Consider the following 20,601-nt stretch of genomic DNA (forward strand, 5'->3'; position numbering starts at 1 on the left):
ATATACATTTGGATGCAAGCAAACTCTTCTGTATTTCCAGCCTGGAAGATTTTATTGGAAAACATATTTCCCTTTTCAGCTCATACACACTAGGCAACATAAATAATGTTTATCTTCCATGGAAGATGCACAGTTGGACTCTGCTTTCTGCAGTTTTAAAATGAAGATGCAGACTTTCTAAGTTAATTGTATTGGACATCTTGTGGCAAAAAGTCCTCTTATTTAATCTCTTCTATGTTATATCCATTCCTCAAGCTTTCCACTGACAGTTTTCAGAGGGAACTCAAAGAAGACTTGTAAAAAATTAAAAGTTCCACTAATTCCACAATTATTAGAAAGAATAACTTTATAAAACTAGATGTTGCTACTTGAACATGTCCCTGATTTTGACTGACAGGATAAATTTAACCCCACGAAAACCTGGCTGGTGGTGTCCCTGAGCACAGCACACCTGGAGCTGGGGCTGAGTGCCCTGAGTGCTCTGAAGAACCAAGGCATTGTTTGCAGCTAATCAGGCTCTGTGCTGCTCAGAGTCTGCTGGCTGAGTTATTGAAATGCACTGAGTGAACCTCGCACGCGGCCTGCGGGGCTTTGCGATAATGTCAAAGGCCCAGGAGGCACCGGGTGACTCATAATGTCCCACTGCTTTCTGAATTATTCCAGTTTTAAATCCACAGTTGGCAAAGAAACAAAGAACAGTATAATAGGCATTTGATGCTGTTCTCTGTAGTGAACTTTTTTTTACCCTAGGACAGAACTTGCTTTAAGCCAAGGAGTTCAGTGGTATGAACTTTTATCAGAACATGCACTTTTACTCCTTAGAAATGCTGTTTTGGCTGCAAAACAGCTGATCAGACACTCGTGCTGTTCTCAGTGAGGTATGATACTGCACTCAATAATGTTTTGAAACAACACAGCTGCTAAGGAGTATCCCTGCAGAAGCCTTGTAGCACTGTGAACTGAGGCCACAACACACAGGTGTGTGACAGGACTTCTGTCCAGCAGGGACATTTCTCTACATCCTCAGAGACCATTCCACTCCTGTTGTGACGCATCTAAACTTTATATCCATACTTAAACATCAACCTCATTATCAGTGGCATACCTAACAAGTAATGCTTTTTTCCTATATTGATATTGCAATACTTAAAATCCACCCAGTCCTTGTAACCACTCTGGTATCAAGGCTGGGTATGGAACACTTTCAGTGGCACCCAGTGAACAAAGTTGATGCAGTTTCCTTATTGAGCCAAATATACAGAGATGGGGACCCCACTCTTCCTCCACTGGTTACAGAGGGACCCTGGAAATGGCCAGGCCTAAGTTACACAAGACAAATCCCAGCCTGGAGCTGCTGCACACCCATCCCTGCCTGCTCAGACTCCCATGGGCTTCCTGCAGAGGGGAACCTGCAGTGTCCTGTGCCTGATCAACACTCACTGCAATTGTGTTACAGAGGACAAACTGCCCCTTGAAAGGATTTCCTCCCTTCTTTGCCATGGAATTATTATTTTGGAGCACTCCTAGGTCCTCCTAGGGAAACATTTTCTTTAAATATAAGACAGAACAATTTTCTCAATTGATATTATCCTATAATTAACTAGCTTTATTTCCATCTTTTTTAAAATCGATTCACCAGATTGCAGTTCAGTAACTCCCTCTGAAAATATAAGAATTATTCACCTCATAACACATTCACAATTCAAATCTCTGCAGAATATATTAAAAATAGTAAATGAAGGCATCAAAAGTTCTGTAAAGGCTTAGGGTTCACTCTGTGAATTGATTTTTGGCAATTGAAAAAATAAATACATATGCACACTATTACACATATATTATTTTTATATAGGTGTATATATAAAACTAGCAAGAAATGGAACATTTCATAAAGATCCTGCTAGAAAATTAAAAGATACAAGCAGTTAAAATGAGAAGCCAGAAAATCCGTCAGTAAATGCCCTTCTGTGAACAGCAAGGTAAAGCAATTAATTTTAGAGCAAAAACTTTACCAACATTTGTCTTCCCTCTGAATTAGGAACTTGCACATCAAAAGAACCACTTGGATGGGGGATTTACTGCAAGTGGAGCTGCCTTGTGCCAGGGAACACGCAGAGAGGGGCGGGGGTGCTTGTTTGGCCAGATCCATGGCTGGTGAAAAGTGACACAACCCCATCGAGCTCATTCCTACCAGCTGAGAGCCTGGCCCTGCATCAACCCTCGGGCATGGCCAGGCCAGGAAGCCTCAGGACTGCAGGGAGGCTTGGCTTGCTATTCTTAGAGGCACTGGTCATCCACAGCTCCTACTGGAGTGCAGCTCAGCAGCTTTGGAAGGAGCAGGATTTTATTGCAGCACACCAGAGCTGCTTATGGCTCAGCCAACGTGACACAGGCAAAGGGAGCATCCACACCCCCAGTTTGCTGGAGCCTGGCCTGGGCACTGGGGCTGCTCCTGCACAGTCCTGTGTGTGCACAGCAGGGCTGTGCAAGGGTACTCTGCCCCAGTGCCCCCACCCCAGCATACCTTCACCGCCCATCTATCACACCCAAATGCCCACAATTTATTTCCTGTGGTTTCTCATTAGTTCATCCCTCCACAATCATCAGAACAGCCTTTAACCCAGGTTTTTGAAGCTTTACCTGATTTTTATATAATGTTCAAGTGAAAAATATAATGGAATTATGGGCATATAAGCAGAGTTTATAAAAAATAATTTTAAAAATCCAGCAAAGAACATTGCTGCTGTATTGAAAGCTGAGAAGTATACTTTAGTGTGTGGTGTAACACACAGTCCACTAAGCCTATAGAACACACCTCTGGAAGTCACTGCTCAGCTGCTGACCCTGTTCAGAATCTGGAGTAAATGTAAAGCTCTAAACAGAAATCTGCCTTTTAACTCCCAGTGCCAGCAAAACTGGTTCAGGCCCCAGAGACCAAAGAGTGATCTTGGATTGGCACAGTGGAGAAGAGCTGGTGGCTTTTCCTCTTTCACAGGCTCTGTTGGGCTGCACTTTGACAATACCCATGTCTGGGGCAGCCTTGACTCCAGGGCTCCTCTGCTCTTTGCCTACCACTGTAAATACCATCCAGCAAACCCCAAACACCTCCATGCTCCTTCTGCCTGCCTCCCACCCTCCTCCCTTGGATCAATTTGGCACCATCAAGTGAGACTTGCAGCCAGGCTTTGGGTTTAACTAGATTGCTGCAGCAGAATGGGAAATATGCAGATGAAAGAAAGTCATAGCAGGAAGTAATTTCCCCTTACTGGGGCACGAGCCTCCACGCTGCTGACCTGGCTGGCTAACTCCCATCTCCAGGCTATTAAACAGCTCATGGCCCCAGGGCAATCATTTCAACCAACTGGGAAGGCTCCCAGATTGACTGGTTTTCATGTCTAAGAGGGAAAGCTTTCATTTAGCCTATTTTGTTCCCCCAGTAAGCCATCCTCATGAGAAAATCTGCTATAAATATTCATCTGTTGAGAACCAACAAATCCAACTTCTCTGCAACCTGTTTTCCTTTAAAATGGAGAAAAAGCAACCCCTGCTAATCTAGTTCAAACTGTCTTATGTTTGTGCCAACCCTCCACTGAGAGAGCTCAAACTCCAGAGCAGAACTGGCACTTCCCAGGGAAGGGAACAACAAAATATTCAGGAAAAGCTTTTCCACAACTTCCCAGTTCCAGTCATGAAAATGTAACTCACTAGATTATCATTATCCTCTAGAATGTATTGCTCCTTTCAAAACAGCCACATGGAATTAAGGCAAGTGCCTCTCCAGGTCTGTTTTACCAGCACCCCAACAGTCACTGGGCAGCACAGGCCTGACAAAACACACAAGAAAACAAAATCTTATGTGCCACTAGGTTAGGAAATAAAGCCTGTCCTCTGTTTAACTCCTGTAGTATGGCAATTTTCTAAAGGAAATTACTTCTCACTGAATGTGCTAATTCTCATTAAATTTCCATTTGTTTGATGCCAGCAGATCAAGCATAAAAAAAGTAAGAGGAAAAATGCTGCAGTAGAAAAATGATGGCTGGGAACAGCAGAAGTATCATAACAAGCACTTCACAGCTCTCATTTCAACCCAAAATAGTATTTTCCTATCATTTTCAGTTTCCCCTACTCTGTTTTTAGTCATTCTTTGAACACTAACTCTCACTGTTGCCTTGGGAATTTGGGCCAAATAAGGACTGAACAAACCATGGACAAAGATACACTCAAGCAGTCTTTAAAAAGCTTACCAAGCACAAAAGGCCAAAGGAATATTGAACATGGACAGGTTTTTAAAGAGTGACAAGTCCAAAATCCTGATCTACTGCAGTGCAGGGTGTTTTCTGCTTCAGGAAGAGGAAAGAAGCACAGTGAATCCAAGGAAAGTGCTGCTGAGGACTCCCAAATAACAGCAGCCATTAGTGAGCAGCTCACTGCCTTCCCTGAAGGTGGTCTGATGGTGGCAAAACAATTACAAGAGCAGGAAAACCTATTCCTGGACACATTACAGTCTGTTAGAAACCTGCCATTACCCTCCACTGATGGACTTTGCATCAGCCCTGAAGTATCTGAGACATGTGGACATCATGCCCATTTCCTACAACTTACACATTTTTCAAGATTTAAAGCACCATAGTCTCAAAACCTTAACTCAATGTGTAATGGGTTTAACATATATTTTACATCTTAATTTGCCATAATAATGTGGCTATAAGCTGCTGTCATTCACTCCCTTTTTCTGACCTTGGAAATAAAATGTTTAATCTCCACGGGATTTTCCTGGCAAGATGTTTTATATCAGTGCATATGTACATACTTCTCTATATGCTTTTTCAATTTTCCTAAAATATTCTCATATGTGCAGACATGATGACTAGACATGTTTCAGTGGTGCTTGAAACTTGATACAAGTGGGTAATTTAACCATGTAATTGAACAATATTACAGAAACACACGGAGTTTCCTAGCAACAAAAGGCCTTGGACATCAAGATGGCAGCCAGCAGCTAACATTGCAATTGCCTGACCTAACTTGAAAAGAAATTACACTGAAGAATGTCCTCCTTCCTCCCAAAGCAGAACTGGTTCATGGCTACAGGTCTGACCTCCAAGGGCTTTGCTTACAGGCCTTACTCATACACAAGGTCACAAATGTCACGTGAGAAAGGACGTTTAGGGAACATTTCTATTTTCCAGAGGGAAAAAATAAAGAAAAAAAAAATTCTGAACCCTCAAGTTTACCCCTATGGAAAATTAGAAGCTTCCTAATGTGAAGTAGCTGATTACAACTGAGCTTGTGGATGGAGAGCTCCCCATTTTTGGGGCATTCCCAGGGCACCAAGGGAAAGGTGGCACAAGTCCCCCGAGCCTGGAGGCCACCAGTGCTGCTCTGTGCCACCAGACCCTGGGCAGAGTCCCATGGCTGGGGAAACAGGACACAGAGGGATGGCAGAAGATCATCTCCCTTCTTTCCTTTTCCCTCATTTTCAGCCATGTCTCGCTGCAGTATTTGGGAGGAGGAAAAACACAAGACTTTTAGTCCAAGCTCTTTTTTGCTGAAGCAAGTCAGTTGGCTGAGCAGTCATCCCAGAGGGCTGAGGGCAACTGTCCCCTCTGTCAGTGCAGGGGGAGGTGACAGCTGAGATGAAGAGCTTCTGACCAGCCACTCTCAATAAAAATCTTCTCCTCATGGGCAAGAGGAAAGCATAGAAGAAGCCACCAACTCTCGAGGGTGCAGTGACCCCAAAACTCCAGGACTGAGGGACAAGAGGGCACTGAAAAACTTCCTTACACCCTTCCATGCTCAGAGCTTCCTTCAGTTAAACAACAGAGGCCTCTATTCCCAGTTACACCATGACTTCATTTTTCCATCTGAAGTAGCTAACTGTTGCTTCAAGAAAAATATCAGAAATTGCTAAGTTTTCATTCAGAAAACAGCTAGTCTTGGGCAGAGAAACAAACCCCTACTAACACCAGAATGATGGTCTACTGGTATTTCCCTAAAATAGCAGCAGCTATTTGTGTGCAGCCTGTCTGTAACAAAGATGTTGGTAGAAAAACCCTCCTTGCCAACACCATTCTTTTCAACGTTGCCTTTCCAGCTCTGGAGGCACTGGCTGCTTTCACAGCCAAGTTTGCCACTGCTATGGAAAACAGGCTGCACATGCAAGCCAGCTGAAGTCATCCAGACTGAAAAGGGCCCAGGCTGCTGCTGCTACCACTGTAAAAATGTTATTTGGAAACCATCTTCTCAGAGAGCTGTATAAGGAATCAAAAATCCGCGGTAGGGATGCAGGCTTGGTGCTTTCCCATTTTTTAGCAGTGATGAACACAGCAAAGCTCTTATCTCAAAATAAAACATGTCTGCCCCTTACAAAGGCACAGAGCAGGCAGGGCAGGGTGGCCTTATATAGCTGGCCTGGCAATGTCCTGCTCACCACTGCATCTGACACCTTCTGGCACTCTGAACCTCAGCCAGTGTGGATGGAGAGCTCTGCCCAGCCTTCCTCTTCCTCAGCTGGGAGGAACAGGGATGCCTCTCCATTCTGAAGAGGGGTTGTGCACAGGGAGCAAGAACAGTACAGAGACAAGGCCAAAATCACAAAAGAAAGCAAGAAGTAAAGCACTTTACACCTAGGCCAGAACTAATGTAGTAATTAGTCAAGCAGAGGTAAATGAGACACAAGAAATACAAAATTCTCGGTGTCTAAGGAACATAAAAGCTTGTTTTAGAGGCACAGCAACACAAACCATTTCCTCCACAGATTTGTCCCTTCTGTGCTGCTGTTTGCTGTCTTACAGGGGCTGAGTTTGTAACTTCTAGGGCAGATGTTGGGTCTCTCTATGATACCCAGCTGTGTGTTTGTGTAAGATTTGATGGAATCCAAAAATCCAATAATTACAGGATGGCTCCTGTTAGCACTCAACAATTAAACATAGGGAGAAAGGAATATTTCTATTTCCTAAAGATGCTTCACAGCCTGAACTGCTTCAGATAAAAGGACACAGTTTAATTAAGTTTTTGTTTCTTGAGCCTCAGAAAAAATACCATTTTCCAACAGCACAACTAAAATTTCATCTTAACTAGAAAAATCTATCTGTCAATACTTGTGCCAAATCTTAGAGACATCCTCCAGAGGCCTTCCCTTAAATGCTTTTTGATAAATATTTTATCTACCCCGCACATTTCATAGCACGAGACCTTGTGAAAATGTCACTACTTCAGGCAATCAAACAAGACACAAATGGCAATTTTATCCAGAGATTTTTCCCATGTGAGTTTTCTCTACAAGGTAAAAGCAGATTAGGCAGACCAGACTTGCACTGTTCCTCTGCTCCAGCTGAATATGACACTATTTCATTGAGTCATAATATAATATAAATGAAGCAGATATGCTTCATTTGGTTTTTGTGATCCAAAACCAGTGCTCAAGTTTAGGTGACCTCAGATTTAGGCAAATCTGAAGAAATTTAAATACTGCAGAAAAATTGTAGTCAAAGCTCTTATCACTCACTCACTTCTTTTTTGGTAAGTTCCTACAAAGCCCAGTGACAAAAGATTGCTTTCACTCAGAACACAGGAATTCCTGAGGAGTTCTGGACCATTTTAGTTCTGGGACAGCTCATTTCTCATTTACTATTGGTACAAAACATCAGATACAGGCAAAATACCTCGTTCTAGCTGAAGTCTTTGTATTCCAACCAAGACATTGGGTGTGACAATGAGAGGTGCAAAGCATATTTAAACATCTCCCTGCTCTGCAGATCCCTATCAGACATTCTGACTTGAAAACTCAGGATAACAATAAAATTCCAAGTAAATCTACTGGAGGTATTGGCATCTGTTTGATATTTCACATATCTTTCTGAAGAAAAAGATTTCTTACCTTTAGGAAAACGAACCTTTTCAAAATCTTGAAAATTAAGTAACCCCAATATAAATGCAAGCCTTGGAGGGTTAATAGCATCCCATTGAATAAAAAATATGCTATGACAGGAGTGGTGGAGTAGTAGGTAGGCAGATATAGTGTGGCACGAAGAATCCTAAAAAACAAAGATTATTGTTATGGTGCGAGATCTCTTCCTTATGCTATTTACACTTATTTCTAATCTCATATTCCAAGCTGATTAATATTAAAAAGCTCTGCAAAGATGGTAGATTAATTAACAAGCCCTGCCTTAACTAGATTGTGCATCTCTGTTGAAATACAGACTTCAGAAGATGAGAAATTTGAGTCTGGCATGGAAGTACTCTAAGTGAGGTTAGAAAAAGTTCCTGTTTTTCAGATCTCCATCTCTGTGTGGTCTAGATACTGTGCAACTCAGAGCCTGCCTATGCCTTTTTTAGTGCAAATTCTCTCTAATCTGAAATCCACACTCCAGAGAAAATCCTAGAGGCTTTGCAACAGGGCTTTTTGTTAATTAACATATGTTTTGTCCATCTTCAGACTTCACTACTTCTGTATTATTTGGGGCTCTTTGAGTCCCTTTAATCTCATTGTGTTTCGCTTCCAAGCTCAAGAACTGAAGAACAAGAAACTCAGTGAAGCAAAATGATTGCAGATCACTTGTACAGTTAATTAAAAAAACAACAATAAAGTAAAAGACATCAGCATTTCTGAAAGAAAATACTACAGGAAATTAAAGCCTTATGTTGATCAATGTTCAGAACTATTAATTTAACCAGTCTGAGTCTCTAAGGGTTTGTCCATGTGCAGGGAGGGGCAAATTAGAGCTGTGAATGTGAAACACATTAAACACTTTTTAAAAGATAAACATGTTAAGCACCCATGTGGATACTCCAAAGCAGATTAAATCATAGCACTCCAAAGGCATGCAAGTATTTAGCAAGTTAAGATTTATTTGTGCTGACTTCATAAATTAATTGGTTCACCTAAACTTCTCTGAGGGATCCTCATGTGGGTGAGGTGAGGCACTACCCAAGGACTGGGTAGCAGAAAGAAGACTCTAAAAAATGAACTACAGTCATGTACTCTGACTTTGCAACTACAGCAGAAAGGGTGGAATGAAAGGGAAAAGGATTTCTCTTAGTTAAGGAGCTCAGTCCCCTTGAAAATGCAGGGGCTAGTAGCATTTAACTGCTATTTACAAAGCAAGTTACATAACACATAAATAAATATTTATGTTAAAGAGGCTCATTTAAAATTATTTTTACATAATAATTTTTAAAGAAAAAGGCAGTTTTTGTCAATTTTCTCACTAGCAGAATTTTCAAGTCCAGTCCATTCCTTTCCTTTTTCCATCACAACCAACACTAAACTTCCAGGGGGAGTGAGAGTGAAGTAAAAGCCTGGGACTGGATTAAATCTTGCTTACCAGAAGGGGAACAGGATCATCCTGGTGATGAAGAATGCAATAGAGAAGATGATGAACAGTATGTTGCAAGTTTTCTCCCAGCGAGCATAATTAAACATTTTGGCTGCCTGCAGTGGATAAAAATCCCCAAACATATTATAAATATTCTCTGAAATAAATTCTGTGTTTTATAAATAAAGACTCATCTTCCACCTAGGCAGGAAGAGTATTTCTTCCCAGTTTGACATGTAAAGCAATCATTTTACTGATACCTAATAAAGCACCATCAGACCAGATTCTTTGTTTATATTTCTCTTTTTATCTCAAAGGAAAGGACTCTGCATCAAAGGCCTAAAGAACAGCACTCAGACCAGAATATAAAGTGTCACAGAAACACAAAGTGCTCTTTAGAACAGAGATAATTCCTCATTTTTCCACCAGATTCCAAACAGACTGAATTCCAAGAGAAGCTGCTGCCACACCTGCACATTCAGGAGACCCCTTAAATGCAGGTGTTTGGGACATGCCTGTTACTGACCCTGCTCAGGGCCTGATTCAGCTCCTGGCTTCTCCTTTTTGAGAGCAGGAGATCTCAGTGCTGGTCTCTATCCCACTAATAAGGGCTCTAAGTGCTGCTTCTCCCCTAAATGAACTGTCCAGCTCCCCCTGCTCCATTAGGAACCACCCTGGGCAAAGTGGGAGCAAAGCTTAAGTGCCAAGCTTAAGTTTTAAACAGCAGCTTGATTAACTTCTTTTCCTCCTCCTTTTGAGTGGCAGGGCTGAATTAAATTGTTCTGGTACTCAACTCCAGTTTCCATCCAAGTGCTGCCCTACCAGTTGTCAACTCAACTCTTTGTAAGGCCACAGAGTTAATTGGACCTAGGAGCAATTCAGGATTAAAAGTAAACCAGCAAGAAAACCTGTTTAATCTGGACCAATCCCAAGTGCACAACCCCACAATTAGTTGTTCTGATACAATAAGATAATCAGGAACAGAAATGGACAGTGGCACACAACAGCCCACAAGGACTGCTTACACTGGCACTGCCACCAAAGGAGGTGATGAAACTGTGCCCTCAAACCTGGTGTTACAAACTCAGGGTAATTCTAGTGAAGAAACACTGTGTGTGTCTTCCAAAAAGCCCAGAAGCCACTCTGATCACAGTGCTCTCTGCAGAGTAGGACACCTCTTAAACACTGCCACTGATATTTTGTGCAGGGAAGGGACTTTCCCTTGAGTCCAGGAGAAGAAACTTTTCTTCTGCCAGAACATACCTGATACAGGTTAGACTTGATGCCAGAGGTCTTTTCCAACCTCAGTGACAACCTGGTCTAATTTTATCAGTGAAACACGAATAACCCAGGGAGGCAGCTTTATTTCCAGTCCCTGTTCTGAGGAAATTCTCTTCTGCTTCTTGCTCATAAAGTATTGTGTAACAAAGTATCAGCTTAAATTATCTAGAAGCTCTTTTTTATCTTACAAGTTACAAATCTGCCAAGCTGTGTCTCTGCGGGGATAGGAAGGGATCATATGAAACTCGTGGCAGAAAGATTAAAATGTCGCTGACACCAAAACCAAAAAACTCAAAGCAGAAAAAAAAAAATAATTAAAAAAAAAATTCCAGACAGCTGGACAGCAGGGTTACCTCGAGCCAGAAATCGGCAGTGTCGTGCACGAACATCACCAGAGTTCCAAGCCGCACGTAATTGCCGCACCAAGAGCCGCTCATCAGCCCGATGGCTGCCAGGTGATGAACGACGTGAGCCATGAAATCCTGGGGGGGACAGAGGGAAATGGAGGTGAATGGCAGCCCCTGGGGGTCCCTGGCCGGGCAGCCCCCGGGCTGTGCGGGCTGATGCTGCCCTCCCGTGGCTGCGCCAAAGCCGCTCCAGGCGCTGCTGCTCCCTCCCTGCTCACCAAGCACCGACAGGCACAAGCACTTGCCTTCCGCTTGATGTCAATGCCCAGGGTAAATATCAGAGACCAGTAAAAGCCGATCTCGGCCATGTAGTACCAGTACTGGGATGGCAGCAAGGTCTGTGATGAGGAGAAACACAGTTAACTCCGAGAACAGGAAAAAGTAAATGTCAAGTAAGATTACTTCTTTTTTCCTTTCCTGACTTCGGCTCCTCTGGTGACTCTTGCTTAAAAAATTAAGCTAAATTAAATTCCTGTCCTGGGCTTCATTAAGAAGGATGTTCTGAGAGCCAAGTACGTTAACCTTTGCTCAGCCCAAACTCTCAATTCCCACAGTTCCTCCCCCACCTCTGGATTTTAGCATGCTTTTTCTCCATGTTTCTGTCACAGAACTACAAGCAGAATCCTTCTGCATTTAATTACAAACAACTGCAAATAAACCCCCTCGGTTTTGGTGAACAATTAACATAATAGACTGAAATGTCAATTATTTATGCTAAAATCCTATGGATCTGCCCAGGGAAGAGCAGAGCTGGGCTGCTCCCTTGGGTCAGTACATTTCCCAGGTGTGTAGCAGGAGCTGGGAAAGCTCAGCTGGAGGCAGGATTATTTGTATTCCTGGCCCCTGCCTAGGACAGGAATAGGAAGGCAGCGGGATGGGGCAGAGCTATTTCAATAAGAGTGCCTTGAAGCACCGTGGGGCCTGGAGCAGGGCAGGGGTTCTGCACCCAATCCGGGAACACTGATAACATCTGCAGTGAGTAACTGGTGTCCCGGGGTGGGGGCTGCAGGGGGAACTTGCAGCACAGGCAGGTCCCAGGGAAGTCCTGCAGCAGTCGGCAGCACTTCCCGAAAAGGGCAGGATTTGGTGCCACACCTCTGTGGGTGGTGCCCGTGTGGAGGGAAAAGGCCGCTGTGAATTATCCCTTCCAATGGGGAAATACCTGGAATGCCTGGAGGCCTCTGGCCCGGTGCCAAAAAGCTCACCTGAAACGGATAACCAACCCACGTCTGCCAGATGTCGTAAAACCAGGGTTTCTGGGGAAGACACCTCAGTCAGACACTGCTCAGCTCAGCAACAATTATCACCTTAACTCAAAATCTTCACTACTTAAACTTTCTCTAAGTGGAGCAGGCTAAGAAGCTGTAATCTTGATAACTGTTCTCCACCAATTTCTAAAGGGAACTTGCAGCTCAGATTTATTATATTGTTCCCAGCTTTTTGGCTTCTCTTCAGGACACCTGAAACGTTCCAGTTCACAATTTCATCATCCAAGCAGTGGGTGTGTGTTTTATTACTGCAATTACTCAAGATATGTTGCCACAGTGATTAGATGTGCTGTGTTTACCAGTCACACAGAGCAGGGGATGAGGATGAGAAGCAGTGTTTGGGGACAAGGGCCAGATGAGCAGAGACACGCCGGGATCTGTTCCGCTGCCTGGGGAAGCACTAATGACACCCCAGGCAGGGCTCACCGAGCTGCAAGCACCAATCTCTGCTATTCCCAACTTCTGACTCAGCAGCAACACCTCAGTAAATAGCTGTGACCACCAAAAGTGCTGCCAAAAAAAGTTTATGGTGTCCTCTGAGGAAAACATGGCCATGTGATGCATTTGTAGGTGTTAACAAGGCATGTTGTAAAACCATCTGCGTGACTTCTTCAAGCTTGCCTTAAAAATACTGATTACTCATAAATTCCTTTGTCATAGAAGGTCTAAAGTTTAACTTAAAAATTAAATCTCAGTGCATAATGCAGCCCATCATCCAGATTACATACAGCAAAGATCTGATCCCACAGAGGCATTGAATTCACAGTCTTTCAATGCGATTCAAGAAAATCTAGAAATTATTTTGTTTAAATAAAGTATCAATCTTTCAAAAAGTTAACTTACATCATACAGAAATATAAATCCAACAATGGAGGATGTCAGATAGAATGAAAATCGCCAGCTGCAAAATTGAAATGAAAAAATAGGAACAAACCATTATATTTTGTAAAGATATTGTCCTGAGCCACAGTTACTACAGATCATTGTACATCACAGACAATCTTCACATAAATGTGGCCTCACACCCAATGTTAAGGATAGACACATATTAACTGTATTTGAATTATTAACACTTAAATATTTAAGGTTTGATTCACTGCTATATAAGGAAATTCTTTTACATTATCATGATACAGATATTTGAATTGTCATGATAGCAGTAATTTTCCAGCCAGGCTTGAACTGATCAAGAGAATGACCACAAAAAGTGTAATAAATCCCCTAAAAATTAATGTTTGAGAACACAAACCTTTTCCTGGGTTCATTCACTTCATCTCTCTCAACACCAATTGCTGACAACAGGGGAGCCTTATGAATTATTAGAATCTACTGGGTTAGTCTAAATTTTGCTACAAGGTCTCAATTAACTATAACCTCATCTTTGACTAGGTGTGCCAGAATTTAGCCTGAACTAAGCTTTTTGTAGATTAAATGGATATCCAGCAAGGCAGATAAACCTTCCAGCTTTGCACCATCAGCTTGCTAAGTCAGCAAAGGGAAAAAGCTCTTGAGCATCTCAGTGAAGTGTGCTGCTGCTTTTGGGTGGCAGAGCAGGCTGCTGTCGGAGTGCTGATGACTCTGGAGCCTGTGTGGGAGGCATTGTCCCTAGCACTGGGTGTGGCTGCAGCCTCAGCCCAAGCATTCCCACTCCCACCTCGACAGGTGATGGAAAACTCCTTCCTTTCCACTCTTCCCCTGGGCAGGTCAAGCCTGACCTTTCCCCTGAGCAGCTCTGCAAGTCCAGTAGGAAACAGTGCAGGACTTCACAGCAAAGGAAGGCTGTGACACAGGGACGGGCACAGGGCCCCAGAGCTGCCGAGAACTTCTAGAACCAGAGTATTCCACAGGAGAGAAGCAAGCAACTCCCAGACAACTCAAAAAGGAGAAAGCATCACAAGAACACTGTACCAGTGGATTGAGAGATGTAGAAAATGACATTGGGGTCTTTGGCAAGCTTTAATGAAGTGCCAAATGAGAGAAGAGGAGGAGAACCTGTGTGGTAAAAGCAGCCCTTACTTTCTGAGCCCCACATCCCCTGGAAGCTGATATTCCAGGAGAAAGAATGAGATTTTTCAAAGGCTGAGACAGTGTTTTATAAGAAAAACAACAAACAAAAATGAGGATGTGGAATGTTGGAGGTGAGACAAAATAAATTGTCTCACACCTGAGAAAGAAGTCAGGAAAATAATTATAAAATTGCCACTTGATACACATGTGATAAACAACTGTTTTTCTTCTCAACTTTAAACTATCTTCCCTCAGATGATTTGAAAATAACACTACACAACAAGCACTGCATGAACAGGAGAAGCACAGAGGTACATGGTGGAAATTGCAGAGTGGAGTCCACACGGAATACCTGACTCAGAGTTAACCAAGAGGTGCTGGAAAACACAACACTGGCACAGGACAGACCTTACACAGCAGTTGCTTGTACCCTCATGCCTCCCATTCCAAACAAGGTGTGAGTGGCCAGTGGATATGGCAGAACTGATTCTGTGTTGGTTGTAAAGTGCAAGTGGGGTTTTCTGAATAGGATTCAAAGCACAGAGCACCTACAAGACTGTGCCATTAGTCCCCAGCCCTATTATATATTTTATATATTGAATGCATTTGGCCATAAACAGCACTTCAGATGAACTCATTCTGTGTGCAAGGCTGCCAGAGCACTGCCTCATTTTGCACTGAGCCCAGCTTCTTTATGAATTTGGTGAATAAAACACGAAGTAAAACTCATCCAAATTCGCCAAATTTTACTCAAGTGCCTCTTAAACTCTGATCCTGGCCACCAGAGAGAGCACTGAACAAGAGCTGTGCAAGAGGATTTTCTGGTTTAACTTCAGGAATCTTTTCTCTTGAAGTGAATGTAACAAAAAAGAACTTGGTAGGGGAAGTTAAAGGCTGGTAAATCTTACAAGGAAGTGAAGTTTCATGCAAAGGGCTTTCCAAACCCCAGGGTTGCTTAACTGGGAGCACTAATAGCATAAGTATGGTTTAGATCTGGCTCATCAGATTTTCCTTGTCATTCAGAAAAAAGATCTTGGAGATTGCCAGCTTTCAAAAAATTTCATAACGCTCATAACACTGACTATTAGAGTGGAATAACTCTGTTCCTCTTTTTTTTTGCCTAGAGAATTATATTCAATTAAATTCACTGACAAAGAGCAGAGCAAGGTTCACAAAATTGCACAAGAGAAACCTGTTTGCTTCATTCTCACTCAAGCTGCCAAGCAAGTTGGAATTTCAGTCTTTAGCTGTATGTTACTAGAGACTGGCACACATGGCAGGCAGGTCTTTTAGCAAGAGCAGGAAATCTTATTGTCACTTCTGGAACCAAACTAACTGATCCCCAAAACAACAGCAGACATAAACCATGGCAGGAGACTTTACTCAGCTCAGACTTCAAAGAGACACACCTCTGTCTATCATCTGGATTTATGTCTGACTGAGGACACCACTAAATCATCATCACATTGATTAACACTGGAAATAATCTTGATAAAGTACTCAACTTTAAGCTCTGTGCTGTACTTTTAACCCTCATGCCTTAAGCTGATCTACAGTTACAGAGGTTCAATATTCTAATCAGGTGAAGTTTTGCAAATGTAATTAGGCTAATGCAAAGCCAAATACACAGAGCATTTGAAAGTGCTTTACACTGGTACAGCTCATGTCAGTACCCAAAAGGGATGAGCTGTGCCCATTTGGGGATTTGCAATTTGTGTGAGATTTTAGATCACACTTAAAGTGTTTAGGTATGAGGAAGTTCTCACACATAAGTGAAAAATCATATGCAGGAGGTTTTGAAACTTCTTACATATTCATTACTGTCACTCAAAGCTGCTCACTGGCCCACTCTCAGCAGGGACTCTGAGTTCCTGTTTCACACAGTATCCCATGATCAAGCTGTGGCACCTGTCCTTCAGTCTGGATGCCACAATTCCTGCTCTGAAACTGACTTTGGTACACATGACAGCATCCCAAAATGACAGCATGGGTACAAACTTACCCCAGGGTAAGCATTGTTGTTCCCCTATGATTACTGGCAGACAGGAAAATATTTTCATATTCTCTGCCTGTTTTCATCTTACATGTTGTACCAGGAGCCTACAAATCCATTATTCCACAAGGAAAAAACCTGTAAAATATTTTAAGGGTTTTTTTTTTTTTTTTCCCCCCAGGAGAAACAGTTCACCTAAACTTTTAACCATCATTTGGAGAACTGCTACTAAAAAATTTCAACTTTGTGCATTCAGAAACCAAAACCCCCGTCAGGCAGACCCAGCCTTCTGGAAAGGAGGAACCTCAATCATTTTCTTCCAGAAGAGGACAGCAGTGATAACCAAAGGCATTGTGTATCCTTACAAAGCCTCCTGGAATTTCCGGAGCACGGTTGGGATCTCCAGGTTTCGCCGCCTCCTGAACCATTTCTCCACCAAGTGGACGGTGCAGTTGCACTTCTTGGCAAGGCCTTTGATCTCTGACTGCAAGAAATGGAGCAGTGTTAACAGGAGATGTCATTTTAGTTTATTTTGTACTTCACAGAGGAGCTTCCCACTGTTGCAAGGTCTTAATTTAAAAATAGTACCAATATTAAATATGCATGGAGGGTATTTTTGAGTAATGCCCACAGAAACCCTGGATTTTTATTCATGTAAATAATGCAGGCACGAAATGAACAGATTCACAAACTCTGCTATTGTCTTTCTGGTCACTCCTGAGAGTTTCAGAGATAGAACTTTTACTGTTAGATGAGAGCTTAGGCTGGAGGGGGAAGTGCCATAATTGAACAGACATGGACACGGCACCTAATATCTTACCTAATCATAAATATTAAAATTTGTTTATCTATGAGTCCCACAGATTAAAAGTGGCCTGGAATTAAAGTGACCTGAGCTCTGCTCTCAAATCCAAAGTCAATCTATCCTCCTGAGCAAGGTGCAGAGTGCCCCTCTCCAACAGCAGAACTAAACTGGGGGTGGAGCAGGGCTTAGAACTGCCCATGGCCATGGGGGTGCCACACTGGGGTCTCTGCATCCCCTGAGCTCCCAAGGTGGCCAGGCCAGCACGTGCCCAGCACAAGGCAGTGACACTCCTGCACTTTGGGGAGCTCAGTGCCCCACATGCAGCAGCCTGTGGCCTTCCTCCCTCTCCTCCATCCCCAAGTGCAGAAGTGTGGTTTGACCTCCCAGGGCTGCCTCAGGAGCAAGGAGAGTGTTTGGCTCATCCCTGGGGAAGTTCTTTGCTCCCAAGGGAAGTATGCAAATAGTGGGTGGCAGCAGCTGCCTCCACCAAGGTGAGGCCAGTCCAGGAAGTCTCCTACCCTCAGGGAAACCTCTGGAATGTGAGAAAAGGCACCTGAGCTGCCAGGGAGGGCTGGAGTGCAAACAGCCACCGTGTCCAGCCCACCCTGCTGGCTCCCAGCTCTCCACCTGCCACACAGGAATAGCGACTCTGTGTCCATACAGCAGAGCCCACGTGCCCTCAGCTGCCAGCCAGCCTTTCCCAGGCACACTGGTCCCCAGGCTGGACACCTGAAGGAGGCATCTTAAATCTTTCCCATGCTCTGAGGACTCTAAAAATGCTGTGCTTCCTTCCAGAAATCAAATGTCCAGCTGTACTCAAGCAGAAGGAAGGAATGAAACTGAGATTGGGATACTTGCCCAGAGAGAGAGGAGCTCGTGTGTGAACACCCATGCATTTATTCCTGATGTTATCAGGCAAAAGACACAATAAAAGAATAGCAGAGTTAGGGATAGAATGCCAAGTTCCACTATCAATAATTATCAAAATCCCTCATTACTAGAAAGCAAATATTTCTTTTCAAAACCAGTGTAGGAAAACTGCAATTGTTTGGGAACTGTAGTCAGGTAAGGGAACTTCCTGAGGCAGCACTCACAGCAAAGTACCTGCCTCCCATAAAAAAATCAATGGCCTCATTTTTGGAGGTGTCAAGCATTGGCTAGTCTTTTTTCCTTGTTCAATTTTAAAAACAAACAGCAGGGTAATAGAAGGATTGCTTTTCTTTCTCACATAAGCCAGGATTAAGTATGCAGTAACATAACGGATCAAAAGGCTTCCGTGCCAGCATTCCTGCACTAAATACAATCCTGCTTTCCAACAACAGACATCAGCTGAAGCTTTCTCCAGGCAGAATGAGTTAAAGATGGAGCACTAATCTTCACTGGAAATATTATTAACAATCTAGCCTAGAACAGCATGCCAGAAAATTAAACATCTTAAATGTATTTTCTGTTTCGGATGCCATATACCCTTGTCAGCAGAACAGCAACAAAAACCCAAATAAATTAAGTCATCTGTCAATCAGCTGGAACTCATCCCATGATGTCATTGCTGAGAGCTGATTGAAACAGTAAGAGTGGGATTTTCCAAAAGTAAAATGAGTTTGGAAGAATGAGAATCCTTACTTGGGATGGTTGTCTTGAGCACTCCCGGAAATAACTCTCTAGCACAGGATTAGGCTGTGGCTTCACACGTCTTACATTCTTTATACCCAAGGCTTTTGCTAAAGGTATAGCAACATATCTGAAAAGACACAGCAGGAAAAGCTTTAGAAACACAACACTGTTACAGGACCTTGGCTGTTCTCATGCCAGGATACAAAGAAAACAAATTGGATGCAATTTAATCCACCATAGAAGGTGCCAGTGCACTGAGAAAAAGGGACCTCCCCTAGCTAATCCCAAGAGGGAACCACAATTTATCAGCTGTTATACAATAAATAAGACCCAAGGAATGCAGTTTGTGGCCATGAAATGCTGTTAAACTCAAGGAAACATCCTGACTTTCATGGTCATCAGAGGAGTGTTGGGGCTGAGTGAGAGGAGACCAGATGCTGTCCCATGTGAGCTCAGGGACTGATGCTGGGCAAGTTCCTCCAGTGGCAAAGTCACTTGGCACCTTCTTCACTGGGCCACCAGCACAGATCAATGCTGGATCCAGCCTGTGGCACACAGCCATTCCCTGATTCTGATAGAGTCTCTTTCCCTCCCTTTTCCACCCCAAATCACTGCAAAGTGCTCCAAAGATTTCACCTTCCTGCTTGGGCAGGGTGTTCAGGAGCAGCCCCTCCCTCCTGCTGTATCAGCCATGGATTCCTCATTGCTCAGAGCAGTGGTCAGCTTTCCCCAGACCCACTGCAGCCAGATGTGTGGGCTAATTACCCTCAGCACTGCAGTGAGACACACTGGCAATGGTTATGAACATATGATCCAAATTACTTTTCATTTCCAGCATGAATGATCTTATCTGCTTCTGGTTTAAGTCTGTCCAACTTACGACATTCCAAATTTCCTCATTCTGTCCTGAAATAATTATAAAAACCTACTAATCACATCCTTTAGAGGAAAAAGAAAAGAAAGTAAAGCAAAAAAGGTATAAATAAGTAAGTCAAAACATGGCAAATTTTAATATGATTGTAGCTTTTTTCTGTGGAGCCAATATCTGCCTGTCCCCCAAGATTCCAGCTGCAGAAGCAATTCACTTTTTGGTGCCAAAGAGAGGGGAAAAAAAAGCAACCAGCTTTACTAGATCTGCATAAAATGTTCACATGAAGCTTTGAGATCCCTCCAGTCTGCTTAGCTTGGCCAAAGAGAGACACCTGGGGTCTATCAACATCACATGAACGTTCTGGTGCAGGACCAAATGAGAGGTTTGGTTGAGAGGACAAATCTCTCTAGCCTTCCACTGAAAGAGGAAAAGGAAGCCCAAATGGTTTAGAATGGAAAAAAGATCACCAGAAGTATCCAAATGCTGTTCTAGAAAAGCTAGATAGAAATATTTCTCTTCTGGATTGGACCACAGCCACACATACCTAATAATGAAAATATCTTCCCATTTTTCACCTGCTGTGTTATCTGTACTAGATCTTCCCAGCAAACCACCAACTAATCCTCCTTTATAAAACATTACATTGCTCTACAGATATCTCATTTTCAGCATGAATGAGGGTGAATTGCATTTCAGTTTCTTACCTCTCACTGAAGAAGCGGATGATGAGCAGCACAAAAGCGTACGGGATTGTGGCGTACAGCTGATGGGGTTTGGGAAACACAAGTCCCTCACGGTCCACAAAATCTGCCCATGTGCAGTTGATGGGCATCCAGATATTCTCCCACCAGAACCAGCTGTTGAGTGTCTTTAGGATGTATGCCATGCTGAGTAAATAGAGAATTTCATTTATTCCTCACGTATTAAAGAGAAAATGCATGGAAAAAACCCATATTGAGCCTTTTTGTGTGAAGCCAGTAAAGTCAGTGTTCTCAAGGGGAAAAAAAAACATACAGGAAATTAAAACCCTCTTGGTTT

General features: G+C 43.1%; 1 protein-coding gene across 3 annotated transcripts in view; it reads right to left on the reverse strand.

The window, feature by feature from the left end:
* The window catches only part of CERS3 (ceramide synthase 3), a 42,854-nt gene that overhangs the window by 7,817 nt on the left and 14,436 nt on the right, over positions 1-20,601 (reverse strand). For all 3 annotated transcript variants that reach the window (XM_063169929.1, XM_063169928.1, XM_063169930.1), the window contains 9 exons: positions 20,268-20,450; positions 18,702-18,819; positions 16,639-16,757; positions 13,117-13,174; positions 12,211-12,261; positions 11,251-11,343; positions 10,952-11,080; positions 9,327-9,433; positions 7,877-8,033 (listed from right to left, as the gene is read on the reverse strand). In XM_063169929.1, the coding sequence (XP_063025999.1) occupies positions 7,877-8,033; positions 9,327-9,433; positions 10,952-11,080; positions 11,251-11,343; positions 12,211-12,261; positions 13,117-13,174; positions 16,639-16,757; positions 18,702-18,819; positions 20,268-20,450 (1,015 nt within the window). The remainder of the gene's footprint in view (positions 1-7,876; positions 8,034-9,326; positions 9,434-10,951; positions 11,081-11,250; positions 11,344-12,210; positions 12,262-13,116; positions 13,175-16,638; positions 16,758-18,701; positions 18,820-20,267; positions 20,451-20,601) is intronic.

This window comes from Melospiza melodia, chromosome 15, assembly GCF_035770615.1.
Source record: "Melospiza melodia melodia isolate bMelMel2 chromosome 15, bMelMel2.pri, whole genome shotgun sequence".
Classification (NCBI taxonomy): domain Eukaryota; kingdom Metazoa; phylum Chordata; class Aves; order Passeriformes; family Passerellidae; genus Melospiza; species Melospiza melodia.